General features: G+C 25.9%; 1 protein-coding gene across 3 annotated transcripts in view; it reads left to right on the forward strand.

Moving 5' to 3' along the window:
* The first annotated feature begins 3,544 nt into the window (after positions 1 to 3,544).
* Positions 3,545 to 24,499, forward strand: part of LOC129984503 (spectrin alpha chain-like) — a 40,584-nt gene continuing 19,629 nt past the window's right edge. For 2 of the 3 annotated variants that reach the window (XM_056094395.1, XM_056094397.1), the window contains exons 1-26: positions 3,545 to 3,669; positions 7,709 to 7,959; positions 9,213 to 9,338; positions 10,320 to 10,460; positions 11,704 to 11,787; positions 11,874 to 11,978; positions 13,966 to 14,057; positions 14,307 to 14,451; positions 14,545 to 14,661; positions 14,745 to 14,918; positions 15,679 to 15,780; positions 16,779 to 16,916; positions 17,018 to 17,128; positions 17,221 to 17,298; positions 17,422 to 17,577; positions 17,927 to 18,069; positions 18,999 to 19,173; positions 19,265 to 19,577; positions 19,987 to 20,109; positions 20,188 to 20,255; positions 20,973 to 21,122; positions 21,220 to 21,312; positions 21,435 to 21,569; positions 22,429 to 22,689; positions 23,751 to 23,942; positions 24,081 to 24,317. In XM_056094395.1, coding sequence (XP_055950370.1) covers positions 7,717 to 7,959; positions 9,213 to 9,338; positions 10,320 to 10,460; positions 11,704 to 11,787; positions 11,874 to 11,978; positions 13,966 to 14,057; positions 14,307 to 14,451; positions 14,545 to 14,661; positions 14,745 to 14,918; positions 15,679 to 15,780; positions 16,779 to 16,916; positions 17,018 to 17,128; positions 17,221 to 17,298; positions 17,422 to 17,577; positions 17,927 to 18,069; positions 18,999 to 19,173; positions 19,265 to 19,577; positions 19,987 to 20,109; positions 20,188 to 20,255; positions 20,973 to 21,122; positions 21,220 to 21,312; positions 21,435 to 21,569; positions 22,429 to 22,689; positions 23,751 to 23,942; positions 24,081 to 24,317 — 3,702 coding nt within the window. In that variant the 5' untranslated portion in view covers positions 3,545 to 3,669; positions 7,709 to 7,716. Of the gene's footprint in view, positions 3,670 to 5,881; positions 6,000 to 7,708; positions 7,960 to 9,212; positions 9,339 to 10,319; positions 10,461 to 11,703; positions 11,788 to 11,873; positions 11,979 to 13,965; positions 14,058 to 14,306; positions 14,452 to 14,544; positions 14,662 to 14,744; positions 14,919 to 15,678; positions 15,781 to 16,778; positions 16,917 to 17,017; positions 17,129 to 17,220; positions 17,299 to 17,421; positions 17,578 to 17,926; positions 18,070 to 18,998; positions 19,174 to 19,264; positions 19,578 to 19,986; positions 20,110 to 20,187; positions 20,256 to 20,972; positions 21,123 to 21,219; positions 21,313 to 21,434; positions 21,570 to 22,428; positions 22,690 to 23,750; positions 23,943 to 24,080; positions 24,318 to 24,499 lie in introns of those variants that run through there. The other variant, XM_056094396.1, reaches the window with a different exon arrangement.

Here is a 24,499-nt window from a genome sequence, read left to right on the forward strand (position 1 = left end):
AGTTTTTGATGATTATATTATTCGAGACACTAATTATTGTTCATCTTTATTAAGAAAGTGTGGGTGGTGTTAGTTTGCAAAATATTGTAATAAATTGTTAAAGTAGTTTTTAAACTACAAAGCGTTTTGATTTTATCCAAGCTCCTAAAGCATTTGATCTGCTTCCATCTTGGAAACCAGCCCATTTAGGAAACTAGATATTATCATTATAATGTCATGTTTGTATATGGTAAATTTTCTTAGAATCAAACGATTCATCAATATTAAAAAATGTTTTATTCTTTGTGTGAGAATTTTTTATTTTTGTATTATGGTCGAATAAGGCATCCAAAAACAATCTGTAGATCTTGCTAATCATGAATTACAATGCAAACATGCGAATATCTGTTACATTTGCTTCTCTTTATTTCAATTCATAAGTTTTTCAGAATCTTTCGAATCTGCAACAGTTATTCTAATATTATTAGAAAGCACATAATGAATAAATTGATAAGAATTACCATTTTATACTGTCAAAGACATCTACAGTCACTCTTACAGTCTTGAATATGAAAAATTATTATGAATTGAATTATTCTCATAGTCAAAAAATTCGAACACAAGAATTTGACAAATCTCCATGTTTCAGATATCCCTCATACAATTTTGGAATTATATCTACCTGTTTATGAACATGATAACTCAAAAATGTTTTGACCTAGAAAGACGAAATTTAGTATGTGCTCTTTTCACCGAATTTGTAGATTTCTATTCCATTTCGAGTGAAATCCATTGAAAGGAAGTTTGTCTGTCAAAGATTAAGTGAAAATAATAGCTACAGAGCGTAAAGAGTTCGATTAATAAAATTTGATACAAATGCTTAGAATTGAAACTTGGATCCGTATCAAATCTGAAATAAAATTTGATAAAGAGTCGATAATCTGCCAATCTCTACTTTCATATGCATATAAACACGATAATTAAAAAACGAAAAACGTAATTATTTAAGAATTTGAAATTTGGTGTGTGATCACGTCACTGCAATTGTAGTTTTGTGTCAAATTTTAATTACAGTCGGTCAAAAAAAAATGGCCCCCAAAATATATGATTCGTTTCCTCCCCCCCCCCTATATTATGAAAAACAAACTGCATGTTTGGGTTTCAGAAAATAAAAATCTTAGCCCTCGTGATGTTCACGGCCTTGCTCAAGGTCCACAATTTGTATGCGAGGACATAGCACTTTTTTTAGGAAAAATACGAGAACATATCAGAAATTTCGCTGCCACTGGTTTAATATTTATCAATTAATCTTTTTAACTTGCTTTTAACATTTTCCCACAAGACTTGCTAACCTATCACACGTTTGCAATGGTAATGCAATTCAACTTATTTCTTGAAATTAACTGATGAAAATGGTGTCAAAAATTAGGCGCAGTTTAAACATTTATTATTTCCAGTTATGAAAAATCGATTTAATATACTAAGCATTTTGATTATTCACATACAAAAAAAAATCAAATGATGATGATCGTGTCAAAGTTTTATCGTCTTTAAATGTTAAAGTGCCAAAATTAAACTTACTTGAAATAGGACCGTGGAAAATGAATTTCCAATAAACTACAACTGAATGGTATAAGCCATTATATATATATATATATATATATATATATATATATATATATATATATATATATATATATATATATATATATATATATATATATATATATATATATATATATATATATATATATATATAGTGAGTGTTTTTTTTTTGTGTGTGTGTTTAGCTTCGTCACATATATTTATGTATCATGTATACATTTAAGAAAAGTATTTTATCCTTGCGCGTCAAATATATTTGGTGATTTCAAAAGTATTTTTTGATCAATTTGATCTAAAATTTTAGGAATTTGCAATTTTTTTTGTGTAAAGAGAAAGCAGAAAAATTCATTCATTAAACTTACTTCGGTGTTGAGTTTCTGCATTCATAAGCACACAAATAGGCAGGTTGATGACAACCATTCCTTTTCTATGTTTCTTCATAAAATATACAAAAATTTAGCATCCAGGGGATAAAATCTTTCTGCTAAATTTATCCACTTCTTTGTGTTTCTTTGATGTATTTCTGAGATGTAATTTCACGTGCGCATGAACGGACAGACTTCCCGTTGATAGTGACAACGGGAAATTTGTCCTTAAAACTAGTCATCTAAAATTTTATATTCTTTTAGTCTGTTCCATTTTTGACGTGTAGAAGCAAGGCGTCATCTAAAATATGGAGTTTCAACAAAACTTCTAGTTCGAATTTTTTGGCGATATATATTTTTGCCTTTAACTCTGGCATATTCTTACTTCGCATACTTTGTTTAAGAGAAGCTAAAAATTCTGTTATAAAGCTTCCTTATTTACCCAAGATATTGAACAATATCTCCTCTTTGCTCTTCGATATTCAGAATTCCGTAGAATATCATGACGACATCATAGCAGTATTGTAAGGCATTTTGTATTAATATTTTTTAATAATGATAATTGTCTTGGAACAAATGATAATTGTTCCTTTCGAAATTTTATTAAAATATAAAATTCTTATAATTGACCAAAAAAAAATTGTAAGACATTCCAGGAGGTATATGAATTCTTTACATCAAAATTTATCTTGGGTTCACGGAATTTCGCATCATAGTTCTGAATTCAAGTGCATATCATATATGAATGTTAAAATGCGGAAGGAGGGAGTCGAAATTACAATTCTCCAAGCAGATTCCTAAATTTCTTCTCTGTCGACTATGATCGTCACCTCCGATAGATAAGGTTACTTTATGATGTGCAAGGACTGCAAATCGAGAATTTTGCATGATTTGGCTCATTTTATAAGCTTTAATCATTAGAAGTAGTTAACAATCGATATTTGTGTTGAAGTATGTATCTGGATATTTCCAATAAATTTTATTGTTTTCTATCCCATCTCTGTTTTTCTAATTAGCTCAAGTATGACATTTGTTGAAGCAAAATACATGGATTGTTTAAATCAAGTTGATTCAGTAAATATTTTAAGATCTTATGAGCCACTACCATATGAAATATCATCTAATCTTTGAAAAACAAATCTTAATAAATTTCTCTTTGAACTGGTGGTAAAGAGATTCTTTTTCTCTTTACTACAAGTTCCATCTTTGATGTATGATTGTCCACGAATACACCTTTTAGCATTTATTAATAAAAATACATTTCGTCAATCCATGATTTTATTTTGCTTCATAAACAAGAATATTTGAAAATTTTCATTTTATTTTTTGCTACAATTTCTTATTTCAATGTGAAGCCATATTAGAAAAAAGTGGAAATCGTTTTGGAATTTCTAATCTGCTAACATTTGTATATGATCTTTTTCTTGGAATTAATTCCAAAATATCCTTTCTATTTTAGATTTGCATAAATATTTTGATTTCATATGCTTATCATATCGTAACTTAACAAAATAATATGTAGCGCATGCCGATTCTGAGGACTTCTAGAGAAACTATTCGGTGTCCCTGTCAATGCTCTTTTGCGGAATCTGACATTTTTTTAAGATTACGTAAATTGGCATCGGTCTCTTCCGGTCTTCTTCAGATCTGACTTGATCTGTTTTCTAAACGAAACTGGGCGTTGGTTTTGCAGAAGAATTTCTGCAAAAAACAACTTAAGGTATTGTGTGTATTATTATTATTAAAATTATAAATATATACAGTTTTTTGAACCACTGGATTTTAAATCTAGTTTTGCTGCATCTTTAAATGGAAATGAACTGCCCTTTAAATATAGGCTGTTTGATTATTTATATATAAATTTTTGATTATTTTCAGTATTTTTAGTCATAAATTTAGGTTTTTAATATTTATATCTGTAACTATTTATACTTAATATGATTTTATGCAAATTTTCACGTCTTGATTAATTAAAAAAAGATTTGCCGACATTTTTTAGTTAATTTATTAAAACAACTGAAATTTTTTTCCTCTTGTTTACATTTTTTTAAAATGTCTGCTAAAAAATTCTTCAAAGCATATTAGTTATAAGTTGTTTTTTTTAAATGTTAACTGACTTTATCCTACATATATATCAATAAATAAAACATTTTCTGAAAATGAAAATTTATGTAATACATTTTCACTCAGTAACGTTTTTCATTTGATATATATCTTTATAGTTTCCTTTCAAATGCTTTTGATTCATCTTTTACTATGTTGTGACCATATCAAGTTTTAATTTAACTTTTAGAAACTTTTAATTTTCAGAGATCACAATGACCTACATTAATTGAGTGAGCTAAGCGTAATGATAAAAATTTGTGCTTGCAATTTACGAATCTGTCAAACATCATCGAAATTATAATGGAGTTATTAATTACTTCATCATTTTTTTAATGCATATTTATTATTAATTCGAATTTTTGGTGTTTATGTAATTTTCTTATTATCTATATAATATACTTAAAGGTAGAAAAAAAAAAAGAATTATTTTCTAGACATTTACAATGAGGAATTTCTAATAATTATTGAAAAACTAATAGCAGTAATCTAATGCTGTCATCTTGTCTGATAATGTGATTGGAAACTAAAAAAAGTATTCAATCAATAAAGTTGCATTAAAAAGTAAGAATCTGTACTTATTACCTAAACTTGACCATTTGAAATATTTATTTAAAAAAAATATTTTTCTAATATAAAAATTAAATGTTTTTGAAATGGAATATTTAGTGTAAATGAAAATTATAAGTAGTATTTATTTTGATATTACACTTTATAATATTATGTAAAGTGTCATTAAAGTGAAGAATCTTTTATTTTTTTAAATCATAGCAAGGATTTTAATTGAATTGTGTGAAATACACACACACAATTTCATATCTAGAAATAGAGAATATTTAAAATTATGAAAATATTTCGTAAAATTCTTTCAAATAATAATCGCATAAAAAATTTTTTAACCTCATAAACATTGCACAATAATTCAAATTAATAAATAATGATTTTTTTTTTCTTTGAAAGACAAATCCAACCTTCTGTGTTTATCATGGATTGTATAAGAGTTGTTATTTTCTTGTTAGGTTATTTTTGGATTTGTCTTTAATGGCTTGCATTAGATGGATTAAATAATGGCTTTAGTTTTGTATCTTAGTCAGACAAAAGTGTTAAAGTAGGTAAATAGATTTAAAATAATATTGTGAAAAATACAATCATCTAATGAATATTTCTAAATCTTATGTGAAACCTGCTGGAATAGATGATTTTATGAAACCAATAGTTGCACACAAACAAATCACCAAGCATTTCTTAGTGTATACCTGGTCAAACTAAAAATGTTCAACTGGGCTTCTCTTAATTCAAAATATAGATTTCTGTTTTTAAGGTAATAATACTTTTAATTTAAGGTAACCAAAAAAAAAATTGCACAAACATTTTTAGAAAAACATTCAAAAAAGAAAAAGAAAAAAAATGTATTAAAAACTGATATGAAAATAATGTAAAATGTTTTTTTTTTAAAAAATGAAGGTTTTTTTTTTTATTTAAATTTTTTTTTTTGTGTATTACCCTAAAAAATAAATAAGAACAAAATTTCAGAATGATAACATTTTGACTTAAATTTGGCTCATGGGAGATATATGCCAGTTGAAAATTCTTTAGGTGTTTAGAAATACATATGGATTTCTTAGATAAAGCAAAAATGTGACAATGGAAATGGTCCTGTTGCATCATAGAAGTTAAATTTGACTGCCCTGTAAGTAGGTTAGTGGGCACTGAAAACTTAAGTATGAATAATTACTTGGGTTATTATTTGCCATATTGGACATATTCGATAGATAGTTTTAAAATGCATCATATTGTGTTTTCTTTGATTAGACGGTGATCATTGAATATCAAGTCAATTCTGAAATTTTGTCAGTCTATCTGCCTATATCTAAATTCCATCACAAAGCATTCTTTGTTATTTTCACAATTGAAAAAGCATATTGGGAAAAACAATACAAAGTAAAAGTAAGAGCTTTCATTTTATTTTTTGTAATATTTTAATATGTATGATAATCAAATAATTTAAAAATACATTTGGTAAAATTGATGAAAAAAGGTTTCTTTGCTTATTTTAATATATTTTTTAAATATATTTAATATATTAAACAATTGATAAAAACATCAAATCCCTACTTTTCTGCATACACCCATTTTGTAGGCTTCTAATACAGGATTAACTGGAAATTTTCTTGACAACTCATTTTTGCATTTGCCATTAGCCTTCTACCCAGAAATATTTGGATAGCTGATGATATTAAGCTAAAAACTATCACTAAACTAATATTATATTTAGGAAACTGAATTAAGATATGTTCTAATTCCACTACATTTTGACTTTTCTTTGTGTATTTTGTTTTAATATATTTTAAATTGGCAAATTGTAGTGATCAAAAATATTTTAGTATCTTATTTCAGGTAAAATAACATATTAGTTTATTATAAAAATATTAATCAATGAATGTTCCGTTTTTATGTTTAAAAGATTAACTGTATAAAATTTTAAACATCTTTAGTTGTAAAATATTTTAGAATTGCAACTTAGAATTTAACTTAATAACATTAAGAATTACTTTAAATGGAAATGTAAAGATCTAATTATAAAGCATTTCGAATATTTTATGTCCAATAAAGAATGTATGTATTCATATTAAATAAGTTTATTACATCCAGATCCTATTTTAACAAATATAGAATTTTTAAAATAATTTAAAGCATACCCTGCCCTGTCTAAGAATCTGAATGCTTGGACAGGGTGTGGCTCTTCTTTCTCAATATCTTTATCAGTTCTAAATCCTGTACATTTTATGGCTTATATTTTGCTAATGAAATAGAATACTTTATTTATTAAATGTCAGTTCTTTTAATAGAGCACTTAATAAAAGTATTTGTATTTTATGTCTTAAGATGTCTATTCTAGCTTGTTAGGCTAAGTTGCTTGATGATGTTGCCCCTTCTCTGTAAGCTTATACTTTTATTTTAAGTATGATTCTCTTCTGTAACTTATTAGTAATTTCTAGTTTTTCAAAATATATACATCAGTGATTCTTAACTGGATAAATCTATTCATCCATTTTCAGATCTTGATTATTTAATTTAAAATAAAAATGACAGTACAGCTGTCAGACTATAAAATTTTTCCAAGTATTTACTTTTCAGATTTAGTATTTTATGCTTTTAAAACCTAATAATTGGAAATTTTTTTACAAATGTTGTGAGAGGACCATACCATATTTTAAAATCAAATTAATTTAATATTTATATACTAAATCAATATAATTAATTATGCTTATTATTGGCATCTAATTATGCTTAAGATTTATGAAAATATTTCTGAGTTGAGAGGCTACTAAAAAATATAATTCACATAAAATAGAAGAGATGAGTTTTTGTATCATTTTATAAATTTTTATTTGAAAGGTAAAATTTTACATTTTTCTAAAAGCCTTTTTTTTTAGTCTGTATATTTGCTGCTATTTTTAAATTATTTGTTTGGAAATATAACATTGTGGTAAATTTAAGTTATATTATCTATATGAAGTCTGTGAATTTGTTTTATAGGTAATTGCTTTAACTTTATTAATCTCATTATTTTTATTTATCAGTTAATAGAGTGTGCAGTATAGTTTCTTCTATCTTGTATAGGAAACCATTCATTCTACATTTATATTATATAGCTACCACCATGGATATTCAACCGAGAGAGATAAAAGTTTTGGAATCTGTTGATGACATTCAGCAACGGAGGGAGCAGGTTCTTTCCCGTTATTCAGAATTTAAAATCGAAGCCCGACACAAACGAGAACGACTAGAAGATTCTCGAAGATTTCAATATTTTAAACGTGATGCTGATGAGCTTGAATCATGGATAAATGAAAAGTTACAAGCTGCTTCAGATGAAAGTTATAAAGATCCTACCAATCTACAGGTAGGATTTTCTATATATGGTCAATGAAAGCTTAGCATCAATATTTCTATTTGATATTTCATCTGATTCATTCCTTTTGATAAGTTCAATAAAAGTTAGAATGCAAATATTTAATATTAAACATTCTAACCTTAATATGCTACTTTGTTTTCATTAAAATTTTGAAATCTTTAAGTAACAGATTTAAGTTTATTATAAAAATAAAATTATATTTTATTTATAAACTTGCTCTATGGTAAATAAAAATAATAAATTTAGAAATAAAAGTGAACTGCATTATTAAATAGCCTATATCTGCATGTGTGCCATGTGAAAATATTAAATTGAATATTGCTGACAAACCATGAAATGACAAATCCAAGAAATTGCCGTATCACTTCATTTTAAAAAGCAATTTACTGAGATCTCTGGTGTTAATGCATACAGCATGCCTGTGGAAATTTAAAATGCTTCACTATTGGTATATGCCATATCAATTTGTTCACCTTAATATAGAAAATATAAATCTTTTGGAAAAAAGAGTATGTTTTATTCAATTATTGAAACTTACTTTTTTGTTGTTTTTGAATTGAATCTTTTTTTAAAACCAAATATAAAGTTACAATGAAGTTTTTAAAAAAATATTTATTTATAGTTTTGAATAACACTATATTTCCTAAACCTATCGTGTGATTTTCTTCAGTGGATTAAACAAAGAATTGTAATTATGACTTAAAATTATATTAAATAATTTTTTATACAATATCATATGCATTAATCTCTTCTTCAAAAATGTTAAATAGTAAGCAGTCAATCTTGATTAATATATTCTTGCTTTATTCCAAATCTTTAAATCTGTAAATCAAAATCTATTGGTAACATCTATTGAGAAATCTTTAGAATTTTCAATTTTTATCCAAATAGGAAATGACATAATTGCTCATTTGTTTGATTAACATAAGTGCAGTTTATAAAATAATGATTATAATGTTAGTCAGAATCAAGGTAATAGGAATTGCGTTGTATGAATAATATATGGCAACTAATAGCATTAATTAAATAAACTTAGTTCTAATGAATTGAGATTTATATTCTACCATCATATTAACAACAACAACAGATTTATATTTTATTAATAGATTTACATTCATTTCTTTACTTCTATTCAGCGTTGTCTATATTTTTATAAATTATAAATATATGCTAATTTTTCTAACTTTATTGACTTTTCTTTTCTCTCTTTTATATTAATCTGCTTTATTTTACTTTTGCAGGCAAAGATTCAAAAGCATCAAGCTTTTGAATCAGAAGTTGCAGCCCACAGCAATGCTATAGTAGCATTAGATAACACAGGCTCTGAGTTAATAAATCAGAATCATTTTGCTTCAGATGTCATTAAAGTGAGTTTTTTATGTTTCTGTATTAAAAAAAATATTATATTATAAAGTGCTTGTGATTTGTATAACCATTTTGTAAAAATTTTAATCATTTTCCCATTACAGACTAAAAATTTTTTAAAAAATGTTATTTTAATTATAATTACTATATTTTTATAATAGTAATTATAATTTTTAAAAATCTTTTTGCAAGTCTGATAATTTCTTGAATTAATATTATGAAAATACTATTAATTTCGGCTGTATGGATAATTTTAAAAATTTTATTTGAGAATCCTCTTAAAATTAATTGAAAATACTATCATAATAAAAAAAATATGAACTTTGAAATTTTGCAAACTATTTTTCTAATTTTGTATATTTTATTAAAAACTTGATTTTTCTCTGTAAAATTTTGATATAGAAGTAATCATTAAAGTTAGAAACAAATTTAATGCCTTTGTTATTGAGCATCTCCTTTTGGTATGGTGTAGTTTCTGTAATAATGGAATTTTTACTTTTGCTAATTTAACTATTGTACTATTAAATAATTAGTTTTTGCTTTCAAATTGAATCAACTTTTATATGCTTTAATGATAAGTCCAGTCACTCATTGTGTTTATCCAGTCACTCATTGTGTGATAGTTTGGTTGATAATGAGGAATCAAAAAATAAGTTGTGTGATAAGTAGTTTTTTATTTCCTTGTCAAGGGAAATCTTGGCCTTTTTGTTGTTTAAAAATTCTTCTTGTTCTTCATTTTATCTATTTTATCAAAGTTATTGTGCAAGAAACATTTTATTTTTCTTGTATCCTATAGTTTAAAGCCTAAATATATAATTTATTCAAGAAAAAAAAAAAGCTTTAATCTGATAATTTTCAAGTTGCCGAGATTTCTTTTTGCAATTGAGACATTAATATGAATTTTACGATTTTATTTCCATTCATACAAATTATATGTAATAGCATTTCATTTATATAGAATTTAAGTTATTTTTAAATTTTAGCATCGATTGGAAGAGCTGCATCGCCTTTGGGAATTGCTGCTATCTAAGCTTGCAGATAAAGGACTTAAATTACAACAAGCTCTTGTTTTGGTTCAGTTCCTTCGCCAATGCGATGAAGTGATGTTTTGGATCAACGATAAGGTAAGTTATGGGTCATTTCTTCAAAAGCTAATTTGCATCATTACTATTGTATAAATTCGAGTATTTCTTACTTATTTCAGTTTTCCTATTTTATGTAATAAAATATGAAAAATAGCCATTAATTTAAAACCATAAACCATATTTTAAATAATTGAAATATAATGAATATTAATTGGTATAATTTCTGCTTGTCTATTGTATATAAAATGTTCCTTTTATTTACCAAGAATTTCATAGATATTTTATTGACAACAGTTTGATTCTTTACTAATTTGTTTTAAATATTATTAAACCTGAAAAAATAAAAATAAAGCTGAAATTTTTATATTATAAAATAAATGAGTTTCCATATATCTCTGTGTACATACAAGTTAAGAATTTTAGAAGCTTTTTCTAAAGCAAAAATTATGGGAGACAACAAGGGGATTGGGGGTCAGCTTATGTATGAATCTGCTGACTCATAAAAAAAAAAATGTAGGTATGTTTATTTTTAACCAAGCTAAAGCAATAAATCAACAAATACAGTACATTTTATTTGTACAATTTATATTTGTTATGTTTAAGAAAAAATTTATTTTATATATAATTATTCTTTAGAGAAAAACAAATTATTTTATTTTTGAAATTGTCTAATTGCTGGTTTGTCATATCAGACAGAGAGCTTATAGAGAAATGCTGTTGTCAGAATTTCTATGAACTTGATCGCCTGTAGTTTAGAAATCCTGTATAAGAATTTCTTTTCCCACTCAACTTTCAAATAAATAATGGCTCAGAAAATATGGCTAGCACATATGCCACAGATTGCAAACAAGACAACAAATGAATGGGAAAAAATATACTCGCTTCAGATGAAGTTACCAGAATTAAAATTCTTGTTGTTTGCATTTAGCATTTTACATTACAGTGACTGGATCAGAAAATATTTCACCTGTTTGGCAGTATTTTTGCCCTTAGGATAACAAGTTTGAAAGTTGTAGGATATATGCAAATAATTTTTTATTTTGGTTTTAATATAAATTTTTTAGAGAAAAATACAATATATGTTTAAACATTGACTGATTTATATTTTGAAATATATGATATATTGTTATATTGGCTCTATATAGCAATTGAGTAACCCAAGATCCTTTTTTAAACTTTAAAAAAAATTGAATGAACATATATTTGGAAATGAGTATTAAATATGTTTCAAAGCAGTTTTGTTATTGTTACCCAAATAATGATATTTAAATTTATTTTTTAGGAAGCATTTGTCACAACTGATGAATTTGGTCAAGATTTGGAACATGTTGAAGTGCTTCAAAGAAAATTTGATGAATTCCAGAAGGTTTGTTATATTGTTTCTAAACATGCATTTTACTCTTCTGTTGTCAAAAGGCATTTAATTTACTTATTACAATTTTAACTATGCAGGACATGGCCAGTCAAGAGTTCAGAGTTCAAGAAGTTAACGAGCAAGCTGATAAACTAATAAATGAAGGCCACCCTGAAAAAGAAACCATAAATACCAGAAAAGAGGTAAGTTTTAATAATGAAATTGATTTTTAATATTCATGATATGCAGAAACAAAAGGATAGATAACTTTTACTTCATGGAGAGTTCTGCTGCAAGTGTTTTATTTTCCACATTTCATTTCAAGTTTTTTTTAACTAATTATTTTGAAAAATTATATTTTACTATGAATTTTTATAGTTTTTATTTTCTATCTCTTATGCACTTAAAAAAGCACATTGTTATTATGCACAAAAATATTCCATACCTCTTTTTGAAATTTTTGCATTTAAAATCATGGAAATTTAAAGCATTAGTATGCCTTTTCTGTTTAAGAGACATTTGGAAAACTATAGAACATTAAATAATAAATGTTTGAAATGTAGGTATCTTTAATATAAAATGGATTAATTTTTAGTAATTAATTTTAATGTAGTAAATTTTTTTTTCATCCATTCTTTTCAGCTTATAACTGCATTTGTTTCCTTAAGTTGGCTGGCTGTTCTCACTAAACATCCTGAGCCTCAAAATATTCAGTTGCCAGTTTTCTTATATATTCTAGTATTTAGGGTTACAATATAAAATGAACATTAGTATCCCTAAATACTAATGTCCCATTTTTAAATATGAAGCCATTAACCTAGTTTTTAACTAAAAATCCAATTTAACCTTTATATTTATTTTTACTGGTAATATGCATAGCTTTTGTGCATTACATCTGTGAAATAGTTATTGACTGGAACCATTACTAAAAAAATTCAATTATAAATACTTTTAATTTTAAAACTTCAAATGGAGACTATGATGAAAGCCCTTTAATTTTCTTTTTTAGAATTTTCTAAGGTGAAAAAAATGATTATACCAATTACATTAATATAATAAAATACAGTTATAAGAAGGAAAATAAAAGCACTATAATGTCTTTCCAGATTTTTTTCCAATGGAGGTTACAAAAAATCCTTCCTTTAAAAAAACAAAATATCTCGAATTTGATGAATAAAATTGAAATAAATATTTATATATTGAGAAATAATGATAACATTTTCTAATACTATGAATGCATCATAAATCATAGCATTGCTTACTTTTATGGAAAATGTGGGATTATCTTTTGATCACAGTATCTCTATTGTAGAAGTTCCATGGCATTATTGTTGTTCATGTCCTTTAGTTTTTGTTTAAAAATTATTAATTTATATTTGTAATAATTTTAATTTATCTGCATTTTAAAAATAATTATTTTCTAATCATTTGAAATCAGGCTTCATTTTACTTATAAGTTACTTTATTTCTGCCTCCAAGTACAGGCAGTAATTCATCTTGAACCCCAATATTATATTAACAAATTCCCTTCTAAAGCTGTTCTAAGTTCAAAAATCTTTCTCATAACCTCTGTCTTTCTCTTCAAACTGCATCTCTGCTGGCATGACTCTTACAAAGAAATCTTTTTAGATTACAATTTTTATACAATTGTACTTGTTAGAGTATAATATGTGCAATTTGTATCCATTAGTATTAAGACTAAATTGCTAAAGAACCTCATATCTGCTTCTCTGTAATGTAAGAACATTTTACATAAATGAATATTCATACATTTTTAAATTTTATCTGTTTACTTTGTAAGTATGGGGATGGGGTATTTCCTAATCTTCTTTTATGTTTGCTTGTGTTTCTGCAAATCAGAATTAATTATTTAAGTCGGAGCATATCTTTTTCTGATTGAAATTGAATTATTTTCTTAAGCAATTCACCAGTAAGTGTTCACTGCAGGATTTTTTCTAAAATACATTTGAATGTGAAAAGGGCTTTAACAGCTGTTTCTGGAGAAATTGTTTAAGATAATTTTCTATGTTCCATCAAGTTGAGAGCTTAAATACTTCTAATTGCCTAATCACATTGAGAAATTTATATTTGTTGTCAACTGTGATATGCTTTATTTGCAGTGTATTTGGTATAAGTTACTTTCCATATCCTTATTGTCAAAATTAAGTAATTAATCTATTGATATTTTAGGAATTAAATGATGCTTGGCAAAGATTAAAAGCATTGACTCTTCTAAAACAAGAAAAATTGTTTGGAGCACATGAAATACAGAGATTTAACAGGTAAACTATATTTTGAGTGCATATTTCATTATTTACTTTTAAATGGATAGCACATGTTTATTTTTAATACATTTTACCAAAGTGCTATACTTTATTTTTATGACTTTGTTTCAGAAATTTAACATAATAATAAGACAGGCAATTTTGTGCATTTTTTTGACAAATCTGTCATTATTTAAATAGAATTGTAAATGTGCAACTTGTTCTTAATTTTTATTCTGGCTTCAAATGAATTGTTTCTTATTACAGAGACGCTGATGAGACAATTGCATGGATCACTGAAAAAGATTTAGTTTTATCATCTGATGATTATGGCCGTGATCTTGTCAGTGTGCAGACTTTGCAAAGGAAACATGAAGGCATAGAACGTGACCTTGCAGCTTTAGAAGATAAGGTAGTAATTGTTTATTTTGTTAACTTTTGTAATGCATAAAAATGTTTCTATATCTATTTTGAGGTTTTAATTATCATTTATGATAATTTTCAGGTCATGACTTTGGCTCAAGAAGCTGACAGATTGTGTAATATACATCAAGATCATTCTAATCAAATTCAGTCCAAAAATGCTGAAATTTCATCAAACTGGGAAAGTCTAAAATCAAAGGTATATCTTTTACCCTTTGTAATCATAAATATTTAAATGTATAATCTTTTATGAATACTTATTTCTTATATTTTGCTTTATAGGCTCAAGAAAGACGTAGACGTTTAGATGAATCTTATCTTCTGCACAGATTTTTGGCTGATTTCAGAGATTTAGTATCCTGGATTCATGATATGAAAGCCATTATTTCTGCTGATGAATTGGCAAAGGATGTTGCTGGTGCTGAAGCACTCTTGGAGAGGCATCAAGAACATAAGGTACAGATATGTGAAGATTGAACTGATATATGTCAAAAATTTAATGTTGATTGAAAAATTTTTTTAAGATAGCAGTTGTTTCATAACTACTGACCTGCAAATTACATTAATTGCAATAAAATACTTGCATCATTATGCCCAAGAAAGATTTTTAAAAAAAATTTCATAAATTTATTTATTTCATATTTAGTCTGTATGTAATTTATGTTTGCAGATGAATTGGCGAAGAATGTTGCTTTATTATTCTGCTATCCTTTTTAATATCTTTTATTAAAAAGGAAAATATGTTAAACGAGTCCATACATTTACTTTACATCTGATAATATTTCAAGATCACTGTAATCATCTAGTTAAAAAAAGACTTTTTCAAATGTTTAGTAAAGTATATATTTTATTATGCCTTATTTGAGAACACATCTCCTTGGACAGGCAATTATCCAAGTTCAATTAAATGCTCAGAAAAGAATGCTTTAATAAAACTTTAAGATCCTTTATTAAGGTTATTATATTATAGGATGTGGCAATAAAATTTATGTGCAACCGAATGTTTTACTCTTTTGTGATAATGTAAAATAGTACAAAGTATTTCTTCTCCAAATCCAAAAATAATTATTTTATTTTAAAATATTCTATATTAAGTATGGCTGTATTCAGTTTATGCCTATATCAAATTGTTTAAATATTGGTACTCTATTCTAGTAAATGAATTCATCTTTACTAACTATTACTTGCTGGATAATAATTATTTATATAATCATAGGGTGAAATTGATGCAAGAGAAGATAGTTTCCGAGCTACTGCTGAAGCTGGGAAAATGCTTTTGGATCAAGATCATTATGCTGTTGATGAAGTAAAAGAAAAGGTTGGTATTTTCATTCCTAAGTTCTCTTCATTCTTTCTCTCTCTCTTTCTCTTGTTAGTGATAATAGAAAAATGCTTGATTTTTGTAATAATGTAAGTTATAAACTGATTTTGTAACCTTAATGGAGTATTAAATCTGTTACTCAGAATGAAAATTATTAAAAATCAATTCCAGGATTTTATGGTTGTTGGCTTGATATTAAAAAATGTTTCATTTGATTCTAATTAATGTAAAATTTTGTTTAATTAACATAATTTTTCTTGTCTTTGGAGTGACTGAATTCTATTCTATAATTATTCTTCTAAAAGTTTGAAAGATTTTTAAACGAAGTTTATTTTCTTTATTCAAAATTATTCCTTCTTAATTTTTTTAAGAATATTAATGCAAGTAATGATTTATTAATCCCCAAATTGATTTAAAACATTAATTTCAATAAATTTCTTTTAAATTATTTTATGAATCAAGATTAAAATACTGTGGAGTAAAAATATCCTTTAAAAACAACCTGTAGAAAATCATTAAAATTTTTTTTTAATGTAATAAAATAACAAAATATTACTTTCAGGATATTTGTATTACCTTGAAAATAAATCAAAGGGAAAAGATTTCAAATTTCTACACTTTGACATCAAATTTCGGCTAATACATGAAATACGGTAATTAAAAGTTGTAAAGGAATTTGGGAATGTATATCAAATATTTAAATTGGGCAACAAAGAAACAATGGAATAAGTTTGGTTTTGCCATAGAAACGAAACATTATTGTCCTATCAATTGAAAATTGGGTACTAATAACTCAGCTGCATAAATATTGATCAAATACTGCTTTTTGAAATCAACCAATTATAATGCATAGAAGTTTTTTTTTTTTTTTTTATCTATATTTGTTATCTCTTTGTATATCTATTTTTGTATTATTTTAAAATGGCATGCAAATTTTTTATTGAATTTTAGTGTTATCCTTTAATTTATATTTCAATTTCTTTTCTTTTTTTTAGCTTGTGACACTAGCCAGTGAGAAGCAATCTTTGTTGTCATTATGGGAAGAACGTCGCATTCTTTATGAACAGTGCATGGATTTGCAGCTATTTTATAGAGATACAGAGCAAGCTGATACTTGGATGGCTAAACAAGAAGTATGTTTCTATATATTCTGTAAGAATATATACTTTAGAATTAGTTTCCATTATATTTTGAAATATTTCTGTAATTTACCTTGAATTAATTCATTTGACAGGCATTTTTGGTTAATGAAGATTTGGGAGATTCCCTTGATTCTGTTGAAGCTCTCATTAAAAAACATGAAGATTTCGAAAAATCACTTGCTGCACAAGAAGAAAAAATAAAGGTAATTTTGGTTTCAATTCCTTACCTTTTTTCTGTTTCTGATATTTTTTGCAAATTTTATTTTGATAACTAATTTTATTGTATATTTCTTAGGCTTTAGATGAATTTGCCACTAAATTAATTGAAGGACAACATTATGCTGCTGATGATGTGGCTCAAAGAAGAGCTGCTGTAAGTATTTAAAACATTTGTTAATTCTCATAATTATGAATTTGAGGGAAGATAATTTTTATATTCTTTAATATCTAATGCATTTATTTTATTGAATTAATTTGTTTTATTTACTTTGTGTAGTTGTTGGAGAGACGTTCTGCTCTTATGGAGAAATCCGATATTCGACGAGCAATGTTGGAAGATTCATATAGATTGCAGCAGTTTGAAAGAGACTGTGATGAAACAAAAGGATGGATTAGTGAAAAACTGAAAACAGCAACTGATGAAAGCTATTTGGTATAATGTTATTGTTAAAAAAATATAACTGATTATATTGAGAAATAACTGTTTTATCTTAATATCCTTTATTAAAATGCACCTAAAAATTTGTTATGTTAATGTTTGAAACTTCTATAATTGTTTTAAGAAAAATTGCTTCCAGATATAAATATTTACTACATTGTATAATGTTATTATTTTAATATGTAATGTTATGTTATAATGTGTGAGTATTTTATTAATTTGTAAAGCTTATATTGTTTTTTAATAATTTTTCTTAGACGCTTTTTGTTAAATTTAAAGATGACTCTTTTCATCTTCCAATTTTTTACTAATTTTAATCTAATTTTCCTCATTTTTTAATTAGGATCCTACTAATGTAAATGGTAAAGTTCAGAAACACCAAAATTTTGAACAAGAACTAAATGCTAATAAGAGTCGAATTGATGAAATTGCAAGCACTGGACAAGAATTGATGGAAGCTAATCATTATGCTTCTTCACGAATAAGGTAAGCAAGGGTGATTATTTTTTGATATTATAAAAAAATTTTCCATGAAATAATTATAAAATTTAATAATTATTATTTATTTTTACTTTAGCAAAATAAAAATTTATAAAAATACTTATAAATTTCTTCTAATTTAAATTTAAACAAATTATACAATCATTGTTTATTTTGTCTTCAATGAAAAAAATTTAAAAACTTTATTATTTATTATTGTAGCAAATTTATCTTTGTCATTTTGTCTTGTTACTTTTGTAGTTTAAGAGTATAATTATAATTGTGTTTATTGAATATCAAATTAATTTCTTAAAGAATTTTCTTATTTATTTTCAGTGAATATTTAGAAATAGCTCTACTTTTATGTGTAAAGTAATTTTACTTTTCTAATGTAATTGTTTTTAAGTAACTGGTCATTTTAAAGAAATAATTGTAGAAAAATAAAATTGTTTATTCCTTCAAATAATAATTTTAAGTGTACTGGCCATTCATTCAAAAAGATATATTGTAGTCTAAATTGTTTTTATTAGCGAATTGAAGAAATTGTTGAATATTTGTAAATGATGCATTTAAATGTTACTTTGCTGGTAATTTTTCTCTGCATGACTTTCTTATTTTAATGTAAATAAACATTTTCATCTTGTAATTGCTGTTAGCTATTTCTATTAATGTTATATACCAAATTACCTTTGTGAATTTTTAATATTTTTCCTCATTTTCCCTATGTTCTTTAAATGGGCAATACAGAAATTTCCTTCAAATATTGCTTTTCAATATTTTTTATCTTGAAAAATAAGTTAATAACATTTCTCTAAAAATCTGTTGAAATTTTACTACATTTCAAGAATTTAACATTTCATGATATTTTTTCATAAATATTTCAATTTGATCTTCACTTACTTTGTTTATTTGAAAAACATGTAATACCATTTTAGTGAAAGGATGATGGAGATATTAGATATGTGGAAATCATTAGTAGAAGCAACAGAGAGGAAAGGAGCTAAATTAAATGAAGCAGCTGCACAGCAGCAGTTCAATAGAGGTATTGAAGATATAGAAATATGGCTATCTGAAGTTGAAGGACAACTTCTGTCTGAAGATTATGGAAAGGTAAACCAGAATATTATTCATCAGTATTTTTTCAGAATAATTTGTCTCATGATTCATTCAAATAGATAATTTACATTTTTTTTTTATTAAGGATTTGACTAGTGTGCAAAATTTGATCAAGAAACATGCATTATTAGAAGCTGATATAGCTTCTCATCAAGATCGTATTGATGGAGTTGTGGTGCAAGCTACAAATTTTGTTGAACGAGGACATTTTGATGCCGAATCAATTCAGAATAAACAAGTTGCTCTTGTTAGTAGATATAATGCTTTGCAAAAACCTATAGCAACAAGGCGACAGAAGTTGCAAGATTCTCTCCGTGTGCAGCAATTATACAGAGACATTGAAGATGAAGAGGCATGGATAAGAGAAAAGGAGCCAATTGCAGCATCCACTAATAGAGGTAATATCTTATTTTGAAATATCACATCTGTTATTATGTGGATGATTAGTAGTTATAAATTTGAATGAATTCGGGATTTTTAGGAATATTGCATATAAATTATTAAAAAAAGTGTTTGAATAGGATGGCTCGAATTAAGATGAAGTTTCACTAAATTAAAAGAAAGAAATTATCAATATTTATAATAACTATAAGTTAGAATAAATACATTTAAATTATAGAATGAAATATAAATTTTAAAAATAATATAGTATGTCTTACAATTACTAATTTAAAGTATGAAAATTAAATTATTTAATATATACATATATTGTTAATATTCTGAAGAATATTTTATTTTGATGTGTACTAAGTTTTAGTTGTGGTTGGTTCTTATAATTATGCATATTTAATGATTTAATTTTTCTAGGACGTGATTTAATTGGTGTTCAAAATCTAATCAAGAAACATCAAGCAATGCTTGCTGAAATTAATAACCATGAAAATCGTGTTCGATCAGTATGCCAATCTGGAGAAGAAATGGTTCAAGAAGGTATTTATGATTTTATAATTATATATATTATATTTTCTCTGATTTTTTTGTACTGAATTGCTTTTAAACATTTTTCAGGCCATTTTGCTTCTAATGAAATACAGAAACGCCTTAGTAATCTCAATGAAAAATGGCAAGCTTTAAAAGTAAGGAAATTTTCTTTGCATAGATTAATGGGTGTGATATATATTTGAATGTACGTTTTAAGCTTTCAAGTTCCACTTTTTAAATGTTGGATCTAATTTATTACTTTAAAGTAAATATTTCTTTTTAATTCTTAAGAATTCTAAGTAGTTAATTTAAACTTGAGTGCTAACTTAGCCTTTATTTATAAATGAAAATTTTCAGAAAGAACATTTAAGGAATGTGTACTTTAATCAGTAATTCATGTGGAAGTTTAAAAATTTGAATGGTCCAACAATTATTACATATCACAACTTATTTACTAATCTAATATTGATTTAGTAAATAATTTATTAATTACATTATTATTTAAATTGTAACATTCATTAACAAATTTCAACTTTAATTTTTTTACTTTGTACACTTTTAAAAGAATTGTGTAAATCCTAATATAATAATTATAATCATATCCTTATATTTGTCTTATTCACTTTGATTTGTATGAATTACATAATATTCTAAGATTAAGTTCTGCTTTTTTAAAAAAAATTGCATTTTATTTTCCAACATTTGAATTATTTATTAGTAAAAGATATAAAATATTCTTGAAAATAGTAAATTAATGATAATGAATTGTGAATGCTTTGTTTTAATTTCATAAATGTATTTTTTAAGAAGTGAATTATTTTAACTTCAGATATGCTTTTCCCAATTATCATGTTTTTTTGCCCCCCATTTAGGACAAAGCTTTACAGAGAAAACAAGATTTGGAAGATTCACTCCAAGCTCATCAATACTTTGCTGATGCAAATGAAGCAGAATCATGGATGAAAGAAAAAGAACCTATTGTTGGAAGTCAAGATTATGGCAAAGATGAAGATTCTACAGAGGTAATTAATTGTTGAAAGTCATTATTTTCTTTCTAACTAGATATATCTCTTGTTTAGTTATGTTCAGTTTTTATAATTTTTCTTTTTGATATTTCAGTCCCTTCTGAAGAAACATGAAGCATTGATGGCTGATTTAGAAGCATTTGGAAACACTATCTTTGCTCTCAAGGAACAAGCACAGTCTTGCCGAGTATGTGATTTGAAAATCTGTTCTAAACTATCTATTTATAGTAATAACTTGCTAATTTTTTTCATTTAACATAGTACCTGATTTTATTGTAGTATAACTTAGTGTAAAATTGTTTATTATAGCAACAAGAACGACCTGTTGTTGACCATGCCGGTAAAGAATTAGTTATGGCTTTATATGACTACATTGAAAAAAGTCCTCGAGAAGTCTCAATGAAAAAAGGAGATTTCTTAACTCTTTTAAATAGCAATAATAAGGTATTGCATTTTTTTAAAAATCAGATTGTATTGTAGATTCTGATTGTTTTTTTAATTTGTTGTGCAAAATTTTAATTGTTTTTCTGTTTTTTTTAGTTGTTAAAATGAACATTTAGATATATTTTTAATATCTTTACTCCACATGTTTCTATATTTTATTACTTTGCTATATTTTATCATTTAATGTATAAAATCTGCTTGCTTGAGTTTTGAAATCTTAATTCAACTCTAAAAAGTTACTTTGAATAATAGTGATCAGGTTGCGTAAATTGATGAAAAAATCTTATCCTTTTTTAATTAATAGTATTTATCTTTCAATATTTTTTAGTTATTTTTTATAACACATTTTGTGTTTAATACCAAATAGTGTCTGAATAGAAGATTTAAAAATAATTTAGTTTTGAAATCTTAATTGCTTAATAATTTAAATTTGATTATTAAAAGAGATGTGAGAAAAGAGTTTTCTCCTTGATCCTTACTATGACATTGCTAAATAAAGATGGAAATATTGCAGCCAAGAGAACTTCTACATGCATGCAAAAAATTTTTAGCATTTTCAGTAATCAGTTTGTGTTATGATTTTTTACAATACAAATTAAGCTGTCGACACTTTTTAGTATTTTCCTGCAATTTCTTTTATTTTAAATTGAAAATTGTAAAAATTATATATTTATATTATAATCATATTACAATTTTTGATCTGTATTAGTCTGATTTTTGTTATTTTTTTAAAATTTGTGAAAGTTTTGCTCTACTTTAAATGAATACTTATAAAACTTTCTTGTTGCTTCAGAATTTAAATATGTTTTCTTAATGTTTTGTGCTACCTTTATATCTGAATCTAATCTTTGTTTTTTAGGATTGGTGGAAAGTGGAAGTCAATGACAGGCAAGGTTTTGTTCCTGCTGCATATGTCAAGAAGATCGAAGCTGGACTTTCATCTAGCCAGCAAAATCTTGCTGACACCAATAACATTTCTGCTCGACAGGCACAAATTGAGACGCAGTATGAAAATCTAATGGGCTTAGGTCAGGAGAGAAGAAATAAACTTGAGGAATCTTGCAAAGCATACCAGTTGGTGCGCGAAGCTGCTGAACTTGCTCAATGGCTTAAAGACAAAGTAAGTAGATTCAACTTGAAACATAGCAAATTTATTATTAAAATTGTAATTTTCTGAATAGTTTTTAATGGATATGATAAACAGACCTGGCAGATTTAAACAGAAATAAGGATTTCAACATTTTTAGAATTGAACTTTATCTTTCTAGAGATTGATTTTTCTCATAATGTAATAATGTAGCAATATTTTTTAAATATCAAGAACTTTATATATTTATTTTTTTGTTTTATTGTTCAATTAATAATACTTATTTTCCTTTTTGGTGTTTATATTTGGCCTGTTCATTATTTCATTAAGTTCTGCTTTTTCTATCCCGAGCATGAATCATGTCTGGTTAAAAAATTTTAAAAATTCTGAATTTAATTAATTTAGATTGATTACAATTGTTTTACTCTACTGAAGTAAATTTTCAAGATTTCACAAGTGTTTTATTTCTAAAAAAAAACTTCAAAATGACAATTTTAATTATTTAACTATTAAAGAATTGTTTTTTTTTTTTTTTTTGTTTTTTTTGCTTTAACACACAAGTATTATTGAACTTGTTAAATTGAAATGCTAAATAGAATTTATGAATACCAAAACTTTTTTAAATGGTAGTTCTCCCTCCAGGGGTGGGGGGAGACCCTTGTAATAGGAGCGGAATAATTTTTCTCTTTTGACACTTGGTATCTACTTCCTCTTGCACTAGAGGAAATATTATTTGCAAAACTGCTTTTAAAGAATAGCTGAAACTGAAATATTACAAATTTCTGATTTTTAAAGAAATGTTTCTCATAACTACTCGCATCGGTAAAATTCAGGCATTCTTACTTCATTGCTTCTCTGTTAATAAATATACATTATCAGCATTCTTTTTAAATGAAGCTTAGTTTGAGAAAAAAATTTATTTTTATAACATATTTATACATTAGGGTGGTTGTGCAAATACTTCTGAGCTCTGCAGGCTGATTATAAAAATTGAGATGTTTAACTATTAAATATTTTTGCGACACCAACATTTTATCATGTTTGGTTCCAGTGATAAAGATAAGTTATCTAACTTATTACATTATCTATTTTAGGAACAAATAGCCCAAGTCCAAGATGTTGGAGAAGATTTGGAACAAGTTGAAGTAATGCAGAAGAATTTTGATGATTTCAAAGCTGAATTGCAAACAAATGAAGCAAGATTGCAACAAATGAATGAAACTGCAAGCAAGCTGATGAGCTCAGGTCATACTGAAGCTGCACTGAAAATTCAAGCACAAATTGAAGTAATTTCATATGAACTATTTGTATAAAGCTAGTAATAAAGTAGTAATTAGTTTTCTTTTATTAAAACAAAATATTCGGAAATATAAAAATAGAACCCATGCTTTTATTCATTGTTGTACTTTCTTTTACCTCTCCAGGATGTCAATCAGAAATGGCAAGAAGTTCAACAAATTACTGCAGAGCGTGCTAACCAGCTTGGCTCAGCTCATGAAGTTCAGAGATTCCAGCGTGATGTTGATGAGACAAAAGATTGGATTCGAGAAAAGGATGATAACTTGAATTCTGATATTATTGGTGATGATCTTCGTAGTGTACAGACTTTGCAAAGGAAACATGAAGGATTGGAGAGAGATTTGGCTGCCCTTGGGGATAGAGTAAGTTCAGTTTCATATTGGGATATATTAAATACAGATAATTATGTAATATTTTTAAACCTTTCTGTTTTCTATATTCATTTCTATATTTATATTTATCATTAGCAATCTTTTTGAGTCAGTTGGTTCACTTATCGTTTAGTCATAATTCAGTTACGCTGATAAGATTTAAAATTTCCAAA

This window comes from Argiope bruennichi, chromosome 9 (assembly GCF_947563725.1).
Source record: "Argiope bruennichi chromosome 9, qqArgBrue1.1, whole genome shotgun sequence".
Classification (NCBI taxonomy): Eukaryota; Metazoa; Arthropoda; class Arachnida; order Araneae; family Araneidae; genus Argiope; species Argiope bruennichi.